The sequence below is a fragment of the Ambystoma mexicanum genome, chromosome 3p (genome assembly GCF_040938575.1).
Source record: "Ambystoma mexicanum isolate Mex_15411 chromosome 3p, UKY_AmexF1_1, whole genome shotgun sequence".
Lineage (NCBI taxonomy): Eukaryota > Metazoa > Chordata > Amphibia > Caudata > Ambystomatidae > Ambystoma > Ambystoma mexicanum.
The window spans coordinates 86,997,038-87,016,025 of NC_090925.1; the positions used below are offsets into that span (position 1 = coordinate 86,997,038).

Consider the following 18,988-nt stretch of genomic DNA (forward strand, 5'->3'; position numbering starts at 1 on the left):
TGCTGCCATATAAAAGCATGGGGCTCAAAACGAATAGGGAGAGAGGTCTCCTGATAACTGGGTCCCTTTAAGTGGGTCCTAGTGAACCCAAAACCAAATTGTAGCAGAAGGGATTTCAATAAGTGTATGTCCTGCTTATGACATCTCACACTGCCACTTGACAGAATTGAGCTTGGTCTTGATTATTTCAGCTTTCCCTGAACATAGAACAACGTTACCGTGGAGAAGTATTAGTAAATCGAAGCAATGTCGAGCACAGAGGTCTGAATACAGGAGAATAAAAAGCTGTTGATCCTCTGCACCTATACCCTCAATGGGCTAAATTCACATTCAGGATCCTACTTCACTGAAATTAGCAATGCAACCTCTTTCTCTTTCACTATCTTGCACCTCTGAGAGAGGACGTTCGATGAGGTTTCATCCTCACTTATCTCTGTGAAGGCAGCTCCGATTTGTGTTGGATTTTTTGTGTTGGGTGCACCTTGTGCCAATGGATCAACATAGCTTCCTTTTCGGGGGGAGGAGGTCCCCATGTCGGGGGCTCAATCCACTTCCCGGGACCTCTGCACAGAGCTAACACAGAGGAGCTGGTCATCAATGCGCCCCCTGGTGGCCAGTGAAAGAGAGAGTTTTATTTTTAACCAAATGTGTGCAGTCAAGTGACAACCAAGAACATGGGGATCTTTATAATGTCAGAGAATGCCCCCTCAGTAGCTGCAATATCCTCTGGGGAGTGAGGGAACACAACATAGCCTGACGTGTGGCTTTATCTCCTCTGTGACTTCCTTTACTTCATGTTGGAAGGGTCCTGAAGCTCTGGCCTGATAAAGAGGCCTGGTGCAGCTTCTCCCCCACCTTAAAAGGCGACCCCCTTTTTATACACTCTTACTGTAACCTGATCGGAAGTGGAGAGCCTTTTTGGGAGGTGATGGGAGGTGATGGATGGCGGGGAGGGACGGCTGCTAATGTGCCCATCCCCCTAGTGATACCCCTCCTGGAGAACGGAGATGTCCGCAGTACCATTACCCAGGCAGAGAACTGTGCTTCACACAATGTCACGCCGGATGTCACGGCACAGAGATAGTGCACAGTGCATGCAATGACACAACAGCATGCTTCAGTCCTACGGCTGCAGAGTTGATGATCATGGAACAAAGCCCCATGGAGAATAAAATAAAGCGCAAGCATTGCAAATTCCTCCAGATTTTGGCACATTCTATTAGGAAGACCTGAGAGGGAACTATTCACTTGGAGATTACTACACCTTCCTTACACAAAGAGTAACATCCAGTAGAGACATCTTTTCACATTATTGAAATCTAAGTGAAATAATCCTGTCTCTGAGAAGCTTCTGGCTTTTTATAGAACGAGAAAAAAACATAAAACACAGATAGTCAAAAATGTTATGAGCTGAAAGGTTCTTAGACGCTCAATCTTTCACTACACACTATGGGGATCTAGCCAATAGCATATTCAAATATATTCTGTGTGAATATCTTGAAAACATTACTAGATTAAGTTGAAGTCCCCGGTATTGACCTTTGCCCTCCTTCTTTGTCTACTGCACATGTGTAGCTTGTACTTCCTGAAAGAAGTTTGCTTCTTGAACACTAGGCTGGATTAGCATTGTACACCTGGAAATTTAGGCAAATTTAGGCAATAGAGTTGGAGAATAAATGTGCTTCTTTTCTTTGACATGCCAGCACACCACCCTCTGAGTTCAAATGGGGTCTGTTTTTGTTGTTAGTTATTTTTTTCCCTGAATAATGTCAGTAAAAATTGTCACACTCAGAGAGAAGAAGTCTAAACATATTATAGACAAGAAAATTGGATAATACCCATTTCTAAACCCCTCTACACTATTGCAATTTTTTCTTCAGTGCATCTTTACCCCAATGATGTATTATTTGCATACGAACTATGTAGTGTGAGGCACGTCTCTTACACCAATATGCCCTCTATCGACTTTAAATGTACCGTGTTTATTTTCAGCTTGGCCTCAAATCAGAACATTTCTCAATTGCTAAAGAAATGGCAGCAGAAAATGTGACCACAGATGGGTTCCTGATTGTGGGATTCTCCGATCTTCCACAGCTGCAAGTTCCCCTTTCCATTGTTCTTTTACTTGTTTATCTTATGACTCTGATTGGAAACCTACTTGTCATGATAATTGTTTACTCTAATCCACATCTCCACACCCCCATGTATTTCTTTATCTCCAATTTATCTTTCCTTGACATCAGCTATACCTCTGTTATTTCCCCGCCATTGCTGGCCCACTTTCTTTCACCGCAAACACAGATTTCTTTCACTGAATGTCTTCTGCAAGTCTATTTTGTTATGGTCAAGGTGAATTTAGAATTTGTTCTTCTGGCTGTCATGGCTTATGATCGGTACGTGGCCATCTGCAATCCCTTAAGGTACATGGCCATCATGAACAAGGCTGTGTGCTTCTTGCTGGCTGCTGGAAGCTGGGTAGTTGGACTCTTGAATGTCATACCACACGCTGTACTGTTGTCTCGACTATCCTTCTGCGGGTCCCACACAATCAACCACTTCTTCTGTGATGTGACAGCCCTGATGAAACTTTCCTGCAGCAGCACTCTCGCAATCGAGGCAATGAGCTACATGCTTGGAGCCACAGTTGCACTGATGTCATTCTCCTTAATCACCACATCCTACACTAGAATCATCTCTTCCATCTGGAAGATCCATTCTAGGGAGGGACGGAGCAAAGCGTTCTCCACCTGCGCCTCTCATCTTATTGTGGCCATTCTATTCTATGGATCGGTGTGTGCCACCTATTTGCGACCAACATCAACATATTCAATGAACGAAAACAAGATATTTTCTTTGTTCTATACCGGTGTTACTCCATTGTGGAACCCGATTATTTACAGCCTGAAAAACACTGAGTTTATAAAGGCCATGAAGAATTTCAATAAGATTACAAAGCAATAGACTGTTTACGATTTTCATGATAATTAATATAATGTACTATTAAATAAAATGTGTGGTTTGCAAATTGATGTAGAAATTCGGGATTTGATTGCATTAAGGAAATCAACCCCTTTTCTAATGACAACATATATGATTCCTGACATGTAAAGTGAAGGTAGAGCCATCTTTGCACCTCTCTTTTGCACTCAGCATTGCAAAATGAGTACATTTTGCCTGCCATGTATTCATGGCAGGCAGTGCTCACAATACTTTCCATGGTAATCTGTCTGATTTTTGCAGCTGTAAAAAGCACGCTGATTACATAGGAAATCATTGGGTTTATGCCAACATGCAGAACCAAGTTGTTTTAGGAAGGGTAGGGCAAAAGCGGGGTGGAAACGTAGCTCCTGTTACACCACCGCGCTGCACCTTCAAAAACAATACAGGTGCCCCAGAGCGTGAAAGGAGACATTTAGAAGGCGTAACACCTGTACCCCTGTCTTTTGTTCATTCATTCTCGCTCTGGGGATTTTGGAAATGAGCCCCTTGTGCTTAAGGTCACTTTTCTAACTTAGGTGAGCCTGGTCATTGTTAGACACACAGGGTGCTCATAGGCCTGGCACATGTTTATCTAGATTCTAGACCCTTGTCTGGAGAACAAGACACATTTCCCCTAGGTTAACTTTGATATCCATAGTACACTTTGCTAATTGGCGAATCGATTGACCTTTATTTAAAGCATTTAAAGTGATTTTGTATCTTGCTTTTTTAATTTTCTTCACATTCCTTTTTGACAATTAGCTAATATAAATGTGCCTATTTATTGACTTGTTTTGGATTTACCCATTCTTTAACTTGTTACTATAATTTCCCACGTGTTTTAAACTGATTGAACTTCTTACACTGTGTTGACCTTTTCAGCCTAAAACAAAGGCACACCATTGGTGTCAGCTGGAATAAGCTTGAAGCCCCCCTCCTTCCAATAAGTGGCTACTTGCAGTGCGGTTCGTATGTAATTTGAATTGCCAACATCATTTAGCATTATGTGATTGAAAATCTAAAACAACATTGGGGCACATTCTATGACAAGACTGGAGGCGAGCATTATGCTTCATCTTCATTTAATTCTACTCTTCAGCAGTTCAACAAAACACATATAAACCATGAAAAATATAAAACAACATTTCTTTTTTTTTTTTTTTTCAATCTAAAACATCTATGAGTCTCTGTAGTCCATGCCCTTTCCACCAGTCACAACCCACTTCCTGTGCCTGGACTCCTCCTCTTCTTTTACTGCTCTTCAAGCAGATAAGTACCATTTCTTCCCTCTCCGCATGTCAGTGAATGTATTGAATGGGTTTGAGTGGGAGATTAATATTAAGACTAGTCACGGTATTGTGTGTGAGAGAGAGGAGCCGCTTATACAGCGTATAAAAAAAAATATATATAATGGTATTATATATATAATAATAATAGTGATTTTACTAAGGTTATGCGCAGGGTTCTTTTGATCAGGTGACCCGTTAGCATAGCAGTTTAGGCGCGCGTTCGTAACGGCGCGAGGATTACGCGGGAGAATCCCCGAAGTTTTCTATCAGGCAGGTGTTTTGTTCGCGAGGCTGATGGCCCCGTGTCGTAAACCCGCCACGCCAGGGGTTCAGCTAGCCTCGTGAAACACGCAGCACAGGCCGCGCTGCATCCGCGAGCTGGCCCCCACCTTTGCGTAGGCGGAGCCGGCTTCCGCGAGACACGTAGGGTGGCCAGAGTGCTCCTCAGGCAGCAGCCCCCACCCACGGGTGGCGGAGCTACCTTGAGCCGAGTGGAGTCCCCATCGCTCTTAAGCGTTGGCCCCCACCTGCGGGTGGGAGGAGTTAGTCGCGTCTTACACGCGTTCAGGACGCCGCTTTCATGCGATGATTTCTACGAGGCACACCGGCACCAGTAGGCTCGTAGGAGCAGGAGTTTCTGATTGATCTCAATTAAGTGACCTTTTTGTTCACAATACAGCAGTCTTCACGGGCGAGCACTTAGAGGACTGCAGTCCACGTGATAAGGAGCTGCGGGAGACAAGAGCCTGCAGGACTCATACTCTGCTAGATAGCAGTAGATGGACGCTACAGAGAAGAGGGCTTTCAGGTGCCACAAAAAACTGATTACAATGAAGGTGCAGCCACTGAAAAAGAGAAAAGAGAGTACAAAGAGTAAAATGACTTTAATGACTCTGAATCATCAAGAAAGGGCAGTGGGCGTGCCAAGACACCTGGCTCAGGTAATTTAGGCACACAGCACATTAGAGATGTCTGAATTCGAGTGGAGCGAGGAGGAGCAGTCTCAGGACATAGCTGCCAGCTTTAAGCAAGAGTGTCCACACCCAGACCTTCTGGGAAAAGTAGCGGAAGCCCCCGAGCTCGATCCGAAGATGCTGACATTCGTGTCAAAAACAAGTAAAGATCCCCGCAAAGTCATTGATAGATCCTGGAAAAGCTGCCAGGAAAAAGTATTAGACTTGGCAGGCCCTCTCGCAAAAATCATGGACCTGGCGGAGAGGGCAAAGGACACAGGGGAAGAAGTCGACCCTGAGGTTCTCGCGGGATGGGCGCATAGAGCCGTTTGCCTGCTCGGGAACGCAAATTGTGCCATTGCCTCTGAGAGAAGGAAGGGCCTCTTACTCAAAATAGATTCAAAGCTCAGCGACCTCTCATCCTATGAAGCGGGAGAAGGAGCCCAGGGCCTCCTGTTTGGAGAGACCTTTGGGAAGGAGATGGGTCGTTTCGTTGGGACATACGCTTCTCTCGAGAAGGCCCAGGCGTCCATCCGCAAAATATTCCCGAGTAGGGTTTTTGGAGGGACCGGCCGCTACAGAGGTCGTGCAGCCGGTCGCAGTCAAGGAGGGAGAAGACCTCAGAACCCTAGAGCACAATACTGGGAGAACAAGAGCCAGGATGCATTCTTCCCGTCCAGAGGGAGATTCCCGAGAGGCCACAGGTCCAGAGGATCAGGACGAGGTCATGGATTTACGCCAGGTGAGAGCGGCTCAGTATCCTCCAGTAGGTGGGAGGACGCGCATGTTTTTAGAGTGTTGGCGCAAGCTTTGAAGCGATTCTTGGATATTGCAGACGTCAGAGGTCTGCGACTAGATTTCATAGAGACCCCAGTTCAGCTGAACAGACCGCAGAGTCAGAGACTATCTAGACAGCGAGATAGCGCAGTTAGTTCACAAGCAGGCGATAGAAAGGTGCAAGACGTCACCCAGGTTTGTGAGCAATATGTTCCTGGTGCACAGGAAAGAAAAGGTGCGCCCAGTTATAAATCTCAAAGAGCTGAACGGTTGGGTCATATATCGCCACTTCAAGATGGAGGGCATACACCAGCTCAGGGACTCCCTAAGAGAAGCAGACTGGCTGACGCATTTAGATCTGAAGGTCGCGTATCTCACGGTCCCCGTACTCAAGGAGTACAGACCATACCTAGCATTCCGTTGGCACAGGCAGTTCTGGCAATTCAAGACAATGCCATTCGGACTGGCTTCAGCTCCCTGGGCATTTACGAAGCTGATGAAACCAGTAGCGGCAGCGATCAGGGAGAGGGGCATCAGATTGATCATCTATCTGGACGACCTCTGACTACTAGCGGAAGATCGAGAAGTGCTAATATACCAAACGAGATGGGTACAAGACCTTCTGGTCTCGCTTGGATTTCTATTGAACATAGAGAAATCAGATACCATACCAGCTCAGAGGTTAGACTTTCTGGGGTTTGTGCTAGACACAAAGAAAGCGACTCTGGAGTTGCCAGCTCGAAAGCGGAAAGACATAAAGAGGGAGATCAGATTATGTCTAGAGAAACGACGGATATCCCTCAGGACATTGGCGAGGATAGTTGGGCTATTAGCAGCATCTATTCAGGCCATATTCCCGGGGCCCCTGCACTACCGGGCCCTGCAGAGACTGAAGATAAAACATCTACAACAGGGTCTGAAGTAACACCAGCAGGTACCTCTAGATCAAGACTCCATTACGGAACTAGAGTGGTGGTTAAAGAATATGGACGCTTGGAATGGGCGAGCCATATTCGGAGACAAGCCAGATCTGATAATAGAATCAGACGCCAGCCGGAAGGGTTGGGGAGCCAGATCTGGGACCTTACAGACCGGGGGCAAATGGAGCGAAGAGGAGCTCTGTCTTCACATAAACTGTCTGCAGCTCCTGGCAGGATCTTTCGCGATCAAGGCCTTCACAAGAGGAAGAGTGAAATCCTGTGTGCTGCTGAAGATGGACAACATTTCAGCGGTATGGTACATAAATCACTTAGGCGGCAAGAGGTCCAAGATGCTAGCAGAGCTAGCGAAGGATTTCTGGCACTTTTGCCTTCAGTCAGAGATGTCAGTGACGGCGGAGTACCTGCCAGGCGCACTGAACGTGGTAGCAGACTGGAACTCTCGCTACCTGACAGACTCCAGCGATTGGAGACTAGACCCAGCAGTGTTCCAGAAGCTGGACAGGAGATGGGGACCATTGCGTTTGGACCTTTTTGCCTCTCGGCTCAATGCTCAGACGAGCCTCTATTACAGTTGGAGGCTGGATCCGGGAGCCCAAGGAACAGATGCTTTTCTGCAGGAGTGGGCAGGAGGCCCGCATTACGCTTTTCCTCCCTTCACGATGTTGAGCAGAGTTCTAGCGAAATTTCGGAGGGAGAAAGCGGAACTGGTGTTAGTAGCACCCTTGTGGAAGTCACAAGTGTGGTTTCCAACGCTAATGTAGCTAGTAGCGGACGTACCCAGACTCCTTCCCGAAGGAGAGCGACTGATCACGGACCCAGCTGGGTCTTGTCATCCTCTGAGAGCGAGAGGGACACTCCTGCTAGTCGCGTGCAGGATATCAGGAGACGCTGGGACCTGCCAGGAATTTCGGCGCAAGCTGCTCAGTTTATCGCAGAATCCTGGGCTCCTTCCACTAGGAGGAGCTACGACGCAGCTTGGGAAAAATGGACAAGCTGGTGCAAGAACAGAGGTGTTCATCCCGTTTCAGCATCTGTAGTGGAAATTCTGAATTTCTTAGCAAACCTATTGCAGAACTGTAGAGCTTTCCGTACGATAGGAGTATACAGATCAGCTATATCAGCGGGACATATGCCAATAGAAGGGGTACCAGCAGGAGAGCATCCAGCAGTAGTGAGACTCATCAGAGGAGCGAAATTCAGAGTGCCACCAGTGCCCAGATATAATATGACATGGGACGTGGCCACAGTATTACGATTATTATCAGATTGGCCAGCAAACAAATACCTTTCCCTTAAACAGCTATCAGGTAAACTAGCTATGCTATTATGTCTGAATTCATGCAAATGAGTGTCAGATGTTAAAGCTCTAGAGATTAACAGACGGTCCTTCGGACTAGAAGGAGTCACATTCTCCATAGCCAGGAGAACTAAGATGGGCACATCCACAGTGCATTATCCTTATTTTCCGAACAATTCTAAATGGTGCGTGGCACAATGTATTAAAGAATACGAGAACAGAACAGCAGAGAATAGAGCAGCTAATGCTACTCAGTTGTTAATAGTGCGTAGGAAACCCTATCACGCAGTGGCATCAGCTACCATAGCTAGATGGGTAAAAGAGGTCATGCAGGCAGCAGGTGTGAATGTAGACACGTATGGAGCGCATTCAGTGAGAGGAACAATGGCATCGTCCGCCGCAAGAGCAGGAGTGCCCTTGAGTGAGATAATGCTAGCAGCAGACTGGTCAAGCGATCGTACATGTAAAGAGTTTTACTTTAAGCCAGCAGAAAGTTTGGCTAGTACGGTGTTGGGGAAGCTTTGAACAAGCATAATGCTCACCTTCAGTCTTGTCATAGAATGTAGATTACCCCTGCTATCTGCGCAGGGTGTATTAATTCTATTAAAGACTAAGGAGGCGAGCATTAAATTCCTACCCGAGTAATGTACTGTATATAAAATGTTGATGCATTATATGAGTAAGTACACTACATACGCACCACCCTAAGATTTCCTATTATGTTTTTCATAGGGGAAGATCAGAAGAATAGTTTAAGACAGTGTCGTAGCTGAAAGTATCAGGAGGCCGGGAGTTCACCGGCAGTTGAGTTTAAAGTTCAGAGGAGCCTTTGCACCGTTGGCAACGATCAGTTAATGGACATGAGAGACTATCAGAGCGAATAAAAGCAGAGGAGTCCAGGCACAGGAAGTGGGTTGTGACTGGTGGAAAGGGCATGGACTACAGAGACTCATGGATGTTGTAGTTTGAAAAAAAAAGAAATGTTGTTTTATATTTTTCATGGTTTATATGTGTTTTGTTGAACTGCTGAAGAGTAGAATTAAATGAAGATGAAGCATAATGCTCGCCTCCTTAGTCTTTAATAGAATTAATACTCCCTGCGCAGATAGCAGGGGTAATCTACATTACAAGTTGACCGGTACAGGAATAATCTGCCAGTTTTAATGTATACTGGCACATTGTCGCCCTGGGCAACTGCGAGTTTACCGGTGAGGTGGTTGAATGACCTTCAGCTAAGTGTTGGAGGTCATTCCGCCACCTTACCCGCAAATGTCGCCGGTATTACTGGTACCGGTAGTACCGGCGCCTGTAATACCAGCAAAATACCCCATGTCCAATGGGACTCAATGGGCCTCATTACGACTCAGGCGGTAAGGGTTTTACGGCGGCGTAAACAGCGCCGACCCTTACCGCCTGAGTACGAGGTCCCTTAGCGCCATGGCGGACTTAACACCTACTTTTAGCAGGTGTTAAAATCCATGGCGCTAAGGGACCATGGAGTTAATTACGCCACCGTAATTTACGGTGGCGTAATTAACGCCTTCCCCACTCCCATTATGCCCTATGGGGCAAAAATGGGAATGGGGAAGGGTAAATGGGGATTGGGGACTTACCGCCCCGCCAAGGTCGGAATGGGGCGGTAAGTCCGCCAACCACCATGGCGTAAACGTAATAAAGAGTGGTGTTGCCCGAGTGAGGAGGACAAGCCATCACACCGAGTGTGTAGCGCCTGGTAGTGCTGGAGTTACAGGTACTCACCAGCGGTGTCTGACAGGAAGGCTGCTACACGAAGCGTCGGCGTCCGCGGTCACTGACTGTGTGCGGCGATCTAAAGGATCTCACAGGTCCTACAGTGTACTAAAGACACTGCTTTGAGCTGACTTTCAGCGCACCGAAGTCCCAGTAAGCACCGGCCCTTTGTATTGATAACCATACCTGTGCTAGACACCCACGTATAGTGCCAACTCCTAACACACCCCATCTGTTTATCTCTACAGACCCCACAAGATACCTCCCGTGTTTGGAAAATCCTGTCCTGATGAAGGCCATACCATCAGAGCTTAATCTTGCTCATCCTTCTGGCCGAAACACAGTCGTGTAGACCGTTATATTGTTTTTTGTTGTTCTTGTTCAACTCTACTTTGTTCAGACGTGGTCTCGTTGATTGCCAAATGTTATCACTTCACTAAATCCACTGGCATCCTTCCCAAGGATCCTTGAGTGGATGTGTATGCATTGTTAATACGCGGCAACTAATCAGCATTTGCTTTATATCATAGTGGTTATTGTACCATATTTGTGGAAATACCTTTGTATCTTGTGTAGAACCCAGTGAAGTGTATTTATCAACCTATACTGCAGTTTCATTAAAATCCAACTGCAGTACTTTATTTATTCTTTCCAGATTCTTCTGTGTCAAGAGTGAGTGATACCCCGATAGGAGTGGGGTCTTTTTCTCGTTTATCAGTCAGGTACCCCATGACCTTGCTCATTTTCTTTCATATATGCTATTACCCGCCTGGGCAGAGCAAGGCATTAACCAGGTGCCCTTTTGTTTAACACCCAGTTGGAAGGTAGCCATGCCGCTAAGAACGTCATGGCTACCTCCAAACTCGTAATGAGACCCAATGGGCCTCATTATGACCCAGGCGCTAAGTGTTTAACGGCGCCGTAAAAGGCTGTGGCGCTGTTAAACACCTAGCGCCTAATTACGAGGTCCCTTTTCGAGACCCCGACCTTAACGGCTGGTTTTACCAGCCGTTAAAGTAGGGACTCGCAAAGGGACCTTGGTGCTAATTATGGTACTGCAATTTGCGGTACCGTAATTAGCGCCTGCCCCATTCCCATTGAGCCCTATGGGGCAAAAATGGGAATGGGGAGGGGCCATGGTGGCATGGGGAATTACCGCCCCACCAACCTCGGAATGGGGTGGTAATTCCCCATTCCACCATGGCGGACATCCGTCATGGACCATGGTGCTAACAGCACCATGGTTTAGCGCTGGAGTCCTAATGAGGCCCTATGTGTCCAGATCATTCACCTTGTCAAGGTTCCCAAAATAATTATAATGGTGGGGGTCCATTTCAAGAGGATGTGAGAAGCATCCACAGGTGGGTGAAAAGACTCTGTCATGCACACCAAGGGATCCGCTAATAGCTCATTACTACAGGTCATGTCCAACAGCTGCTAACACCCACCTTTCTTGGTGGTGTGGGTAATGTGGAACTCCAAATGGACTCTGCTATAAAGAAATATGTGGGGAAAAAGGTAGCAGTGGGTTGCCTTAAATTGTTGTGGATTGAACCAGGTGTCCTCATTGAGAAAGGGCTTTGAGTAACTACTTGCCTGCAAAACAATCCCCAGACATTCGCCATTAAACTGTCACTCTTCCAAGATTCATGCTCACTAAAGGATGTGGCTTCGTGCCTGCTTCCATACCACCTTGCGCTCCTGCCCCCTTTCCTGTCCCCCATCACATATCAAAGACAAATGAAGCTTGAGTGGGGATATGGATACTGGGACTTTTTCATCATTTCAGCGTATTCTCCTGCATTAAGGTTGATGTCTGGACTTGAGGTCTGGCAGGTTAAATTATTTTTCTAGTTTATGAATTATCTTGCAGGCGCAATCCCCATCTTTCACTACTTGTGGGCATTTTACATTTGAAGTTTCTGTAGACTGGCACTAGAGATTCATGGTTAATTATGGTGGTGAACAGCTTTCTGAAAATGAATGCATGATAATGTTCACATGCCCAAATGAAAGCCAGCCCTTCTTTTTCAGGTTGGGAGTACGCGTTATCTGATTCAGTTACAATATGGCTGGCATAGGACAAAACATGTCATACTGAATCTCAGCCAGGTTTACGTAGTGCAATTTGACCTCTAGCCCCACTGAGGTTGTGTCTACAATGAGCATGGTGCAAAGCATTGGGTCAAAGTATTATATGTGGTCAGCAGATTCAATATTCATATTTATTCTTTGGAAGACAAATTCACAAAGACTGCACCACTTGAAGGGGCCATTTTATGTAGATATCTCTCTTACAACAGTGCTGATCACAGCACAATCATACAGGTACTTGCTGCAGTGACTGGCCATTTCCAAAAATGATCAAACTTCTCTTTGGTCATTCGGGGCCGAGTTGCTTTGTATAGCTTCCTTCATTTCTTAATTGGTTGCTTTCCTTTTCAGGGAAATACATCGCTATAGAATTTCAATTCAGATTTTGTCAGTGTGTTGTCACTATAAATGAAGCAATAAACACATCAGGCCTCCTAAGTGAAAAGATCAGAACGGAGTATGGTGTGATCCAAGGATGCCCACTGTCTCCATATATCTTTACCCTTTACATCTCAGACTTTGCTGCGTTTATGGAATCATGCAGAAGCTTCCACCCTAAACTTGGAGTGGTGAAAATTACCCACCTTCTGTATGCTGATGACTTAGGTCTTCAAAGACAACTGAGACGACTGGAAGAATACACCACAAAGAACAACCTGTCGATGAACATAGAAACGACTGAGAACATTCAACTCCAGAAGCAAATAAAGAAGAAGGGGTCCTTATCATGGATCTTAGGTTCCAGGAAACTACACTATGTGGAGTCCTTTAAATACCTGGGTATCCAGATCGCCACAAACCAGGCACAAAGGAAGAACTTGTGCTCATTGAAAGCAAAGCTTAAAGCAATTTCCAACCAAGCCCTAATCTGAAAACAAAGATTTTGCAGCTTTTCCTTACAACCATTGATGGATTTTTACAGAGCAAAAGTGTTGCCCACTCTTACATACAGCACTGAGGCGATGCTAACTATCCACGGAAAACTATGGTCACTGTTAGAAGGGAAATACTGGAAGTGAGTCCTTTGCTTACCCATGTCTCTCCCTATTCAAATTATTAGAAGAGAACTGGGACTAATTGCGCTTAAGGCCCACTGTAATTTTTCAGGAAATACGTAACACTTGACACAGCCTCAAACGTTGCTTTCATTAAAGCTGAGATATTAAACAGAACTAATGCAGCACCCTCAGCATGGGACAAAACGTGTCAACATCTCTTAGAAGATTTAGGTGTTTCACATGAAGAACTTCTGACAAACCCGGACAGAATAAAGAAGAACTTCTAGGAAAAAGACTGGATCACCAGCTGCAAAGCTGCTAATAACTACAAATTATTCCGACATCTTTCAAATTAAACCAAAGCTTATGGCCACACCTTAGCCTACATAACAAAATTCCCGGATCCCTTCTGCAGAACTCAGTCAATGAGGCTTAGGTTCAACCTTTTTCCTAGAGTGGAAATACTTTCGGTCAGATCGAGGGGAACCTCTTCCTATTGACATGTAGGTTCTGCAGAACGACAGAATAGTTGGAAAATGTACATCTTTTTACCTGTTGCCCTGGTCTAACGGAACTAAGATCTAAGTTGTTTGCACAATCTGTAGAGTTCACTGTGTTTTTATCAGCAGACAAATGGTTTAGAGAGGCGACCAGGTGGGATATACCATTGCTGCCGTAAATTTCCTAAAAGAATGCCAGAAAGGTCCTTTACCGTAACAAACTACGATATTCCTGGACTAAAAACGTAATCTAGACTTTGGACAAATTTGACACACACATGGACAGTCTTTTCTTTGCTGTTGGCTTCAGCTTAACTTCTTTCTCTTCTTGTTTGCTAAAAGTTTTTTTTTTAATGAAACTAAGTATGCAATAAAAACAATTAAAAAACTGAAGCAACTGTCTATTTTTCTAATTTCTTTTGAGGCTCTCTTGGAACGTTTCAGCAGCTGAAGAGACACCAAAGCGCAAAGGTTTTTATCTGTGACCCAGGGGGGGCGCTAGAGAGCCCGCAGCCAAGTTGGCCACGACTCAGTGAGCTCTGTGTTAGAGCTCGACAAGGGGAGGAAATCCTGTGACTCAACAGGGCTATGCAAGTCCACAAAAAGTGGAGAACCTGCAGAAAGTCCCTACACCAAACTGCCTTGAAGACCAGCAGGGCCCCAGATAAATAGATCTAAAGCAGTGGGGCCCTAAACACGGGAGGGCAGGGAGCGCAGCTCGGTGCAGGCTGCACACGAGTGCCTGTGCGCAACCCGGCTGCAGAACCTACTGGCCGAACTAGATGCACCCAAAGAGGAAACAGGAGTGAGAGGCGCCCCTCAACTGCGGTGAGCAGGAGGTGGAAACTGGTGCTGCAGCGGGTGCGTGGCGCAGGAGGGAGAGAGGCCGGCCGGGGCTCACAGCTCCCTCGAGGACCTGGAGGTGCCAGAGCTGAGGTCCAGAGCTGCGGGAAGGAGACTGGATGCCCCGATCGGTGAGGGAAGAAATCAGAGAATGGAGAGCACATTGTGCTCCTGTCTGCACAGAACAGCAACCAATGACGCGGGAGGGAGAGTAGTGTGGCCGGGGTCTATGGTCCTTCTGGTCTGGTCCCCCCGGGGGGACAGAGTTGCCAGCTCCTGTCTCAGAGCTGAGGGATTACCTCTGTGGTTGACTGTAGTGCACCGGAGGGCTGAACGAACCCAGACAGCTTTACCAAGAAGGCCTGCATTCGCTAGGCCCGGCCATTCGGTGAACATAAGGTGAGGCAGCTATGTTCAGCGTGGAGTGTGCAGGAACCCTGTAGCTCATCACTGTGCTTGATAGCCTTGCGAGGGAAGGCACAGAGCGAGAAGTCCAGCACAACAGACCTCATGGTGTGTGGTGCCCTGGGCATCCCCGCTTCCTGGGATTTCTTTGCTGTCATAACAAAACACCTCCGACCCTCCTGTAGCCAACAGTGAAAGCAGCCCTTGGCACCCGGTGCCACACAGGGGCTCATGATCGTCGTGTCTGCCTGGAATATAGCTGGTCATCGGTCCTTGTACACAAGACTGGGCGGGAAAAACTTTAGCTGGACCGAGAGTGTTGAGCGGGGGGAGAGGTCACTGGCATCGGCTGGTTCATCCGGGTTGGGGCAGTGAGTCTGGCCGCAAGCTAAGAACCACCCAAGGGGTCCCATCTGCATCCAGTTCAAGCTGTGCCAACAGGTACTAGGGCCGTGTGCTAATACAGGCAGTGGAGACAAGCGAGCTAGTTGGGACCCAGGTAACAGAGACTATGGCGATTGGAGGCAGCGCTCCCCTGGGAAACACAACAGTTATCAGAGTGGCAATGAGACCAGAGTGAGGAAGTCACGTGGGCACCAATATAAATCCCTCATGATTGGAAGTGAGCAGAGCCGGAATCGTCGAGCAGCCACAAACAGAAACTCGACCCCGAATTACAGGCCAGTCAGGGGGTGCCCCCCCATGGCATACCGCTCACGTCAGGGAACAATTGCAGGAAACCTCATCTAAGCTATATGGCAAAAGGAAACAAGTGACAGTTCTGCTTACCATTTACCCAAAAAGAAGGACTTTAAAAAGAAAGGAACAGGATGATGGCGTCCCGGGAGGCTCTGGCTGTACTGGCTACAGGGACCCTGGAGGAGGTGCCTGCGGGATCGACGGAGAATGCCCCAATATCAGAGCTGTTTCAGGTGCTTTCAGAAATGCAATCAGGCTTCACATCCATCAACTCAAAACTTGACGGAATGGCATATAAGGTGGACAGAATGCAAGAACGCATAGACAAGGAGAGCGGCAGGACCTCCAAAGTCGAGCTCCAAGTGAGGGCATTTGAGGACACAAGCAATGAGATGACACTGGCAATCCGGGAAGTGCGTAGGGAGGTGAAGTCCATAAGGGATAAGAATGAAGATCTAGAAGCAAGGTAACGAAGGAATAACATCCGAGTGGTGGGGGTCCCAGAAACTGTCTTGCAACGAAATATGGAGGTCTTTATGGAGAACTTTATAAAAGAAGTGCTACAGGAGCCACCACTGTCATTTTAATTCCTAGTGGAAAGGGTACATTGAGTTTCACAGATTGCTCCTGCTAGGCCGTAAAGAACCCCTGCATATGGAAACTAAGCACAATCACCATATACTAGTGATACGACAGACACGAGATTTGTTTTCCAAACAAGCCTGGTTTATTTCAAAGTATGCTCAGTCGGCCGACTGGGTCTAACATCTTGCAACGTGTGTCACCCAGACCTCGTGAGACGCAAGAGAGTGAGCATCGCTCAAGCGGTAACATATATACAAACATACAATCTCTGAAGGCAAATCAGACTGCCCATAATGTATCTTCTAGAGCTAGGGTTTGGTGATTGACAATCATGACAAATATGACACATTATGACAAGTTTCTTATACAATCAAATTATACTTATTTTAGCAACAGTTGCACAGACAGTTCGTTGTTATGGAGAAAATAAAGCTCTTGTTCAGCAAGGATATCATGTTCGTAGGAGAGACACATTCCCTAGTATGTTATCTACCCGTTTCTATTCATGAACTGGGGGTCAGCCTGTTCTGAGGCAGATCTGCGAAGGAGGACCACTAGAAGAATATAATTCATGCTTTAACTGCCTATTGCTACAGCTTTGGTGAGACAGGCCGGCACATGGGCCGCTGATTAAATACCGTTTCTGCTTGCCTCCAAGGACTTTGTGAGGGAGGAAAACAATGTATTTCTGTACTGTTTGGCATTCCTGTCTGGGTTGATCTTTCAACATGCAGGCTGTGGCCTTGCACCGTGTATGAGCTTTCAGAATAAAATACATTTTGCAAAGCGTTTGACAGAAGAAAGAGGAAGCAAAATGGCAGATATTACACACAATGGACACCCTCTACTTATACCGGCGATTCTATGTTTGCGATGTTTGTCACATGATGCTATTGGCTTCCGGCCAAACTAATGTACAGGTTATATGCGATTAGTTTTTATTTTTAGACTAACACTCCGAGACCAGGCCAGAACCCTTGCCCAGTAAAAGCATGAGTATTGAATTATCGGGACCGTGACACCATTCTCAGGAGAGCTGGGGAATTAGGGAACCTCACTTATGAAAACACCCAAGTGTCGTTTTACCCAGTCTTTACCCCGGCAGTCCAGAAACCCTGTTTGTCCTTCCTGGTGGCGAAAAGAGCGCTCTGTGACCGAGAGATACGGTACTCCATGCAATACCCCTCCAAACTGCGAGGCCAACACAACAGCCAGACTCTCTTCTTTACTGACCCCGGGGCAGTACATGATTTCCTCGAATCCCTACCGAAGTGATTTGCCGGCTCTTACATGGAACACAGCTGAGAAAGATAACAAAGACCCGGAGCTCCTCTGCAGTTTCAGGCGGGGACCCGGAAGGCCCTCGGGCTAACAAAAAAAAACTGTCTGCGGAGAACCCCGGATGGGTCTTGTAAACTCAAGCTAAACTTGTAATGAAAAGTCCAGCTGCGAGTCCAAGAAATGTTTTTGAGATCCTCCCCTCACGGTCTGAGATGGTAGAGGTCACTTGGGTGGCGGAGTCCAGCACCCCGGGCTGTGGCCCATGATGAAGTTGTTATTGAGGGATACTGGGGGAGGGTACCAGCAGCTGCAGGTTGGGGGCGGGCAGTGTGGGTGGGGGGTGGTTGGGATGGGCTGAGTTGGGGTTGGGGAGGAAGAGGGAGGTGAGTAGTTGTGGGGGATGTTGGTTTGAGGTATTTCAAAAAGACTTGCAGCTCACGAGATCGTCCACAAGTCAGGTTCTTGGCCAGTTGAGAAGTTGGGGCGGAATTGCCTTTCTATAAAGCCCTCACCATAACTATGGCGAATAATATAATTAGCTGGAACGTGCAGGGACTTAATAACCTGTGCAAGGTCCATAAAGTAATACAATAGAGTCAGAGACATGGGGCAAGAATCATCATGTTACAGGAAATACAGTCTTTGGGAAAGGGAATTTGGAGGTGGCCAGGGGATGGGGAGACTGCAAATACTGATTCACAAATCGTTGGGATTCCGTACGAAGGAAACAGTAGTAGACCCGCAAGGGAGATTTGTCGATTACACTAGTCAACATCTATGGCCCTAATCTGTACGACCCTGAGTTTTTTAACACACTTGTGAGGACATGCCATAAATACTTACATACAAACATTGTGTGGGTAGGGGATCTCAATGTCACATTGGACCCACAGAAAGATAATACAGCTAGGGAGGAAAGGCGTCACTCTAGGGCGGCAGAGGCGGTTCAGAATGGCATGAGTGAATTAGGACTGGAGGATGTCTGCAGACTGTTAAGGCCGGAAGTGAAAGAATTCTCACACCACTCGTCGGCGCACAACACATGATCTTGGTTAGACTATATCCTTGCTAGCCCTCACTTTGTACAATGCATGGAAGATTGTGCGCTGCTCCTGAGGAAAATCACTGACCATTCCCCAGTGCTGTGGTCCCTGTGGATGGACTTGGCAACTCCTCGCCCCTATTGGAGGTTCAAACCGGCAGCGATGTTGGATGTGGTGTTCAGGAGTGAGGTACATAGCATAGTTAAGAACTACTTCTGCGAGAACCTGGGCACCATATCCAGGATGGGCTCAACCTGGGATGCGTTTAAGGTGGTGCTCTGCAGGGGGTGCCTGTCCATAGAGCTGGGTGTGCTGAAACTGATACGAGGCAGCTGAACAACAGTGAGATTGACATTAAAAGATGGGAAGGGGAGGTAGACAGTGGAGGCATGCCAGGGTCTCTAGCTAAATTAAGGGAAGAACTTGATTGCTTCAATGACTTAGCAGAGCGGGAGATCAAATACCTGGCCTTGTCTGCAATGGCCAGTAGGTACAGACAGGAGGGTATACCGGGAAGGCTCTTGGTGGCAATGGTGAGGCATGAAATTGGGTGTA

At 46.9% G+C, this 18,988-nt stretch overlaps 1 protein-coding gene across 1 annotated transcript; it reads left to right on the top strand.

Annotated features, from left to right (window-relative positions):
- Positions 1-2,031: 2,031 nt before the first annotated feature.
- On the top strand, positions 2,032-2,961 carry LOC138579773 (olfactory receptor 5V1-like). Its single transcript, XM_069650004.1, has one exon. It carries the CDS (start codon positions 2,032-2,034, stop codon positions 2,959-2,961), a length of 930 nt encoding a protein of 309 aa, XP_069506105.1.
- Positions 2,962-18,988: the final 16,027 nt, after the last annotated feature.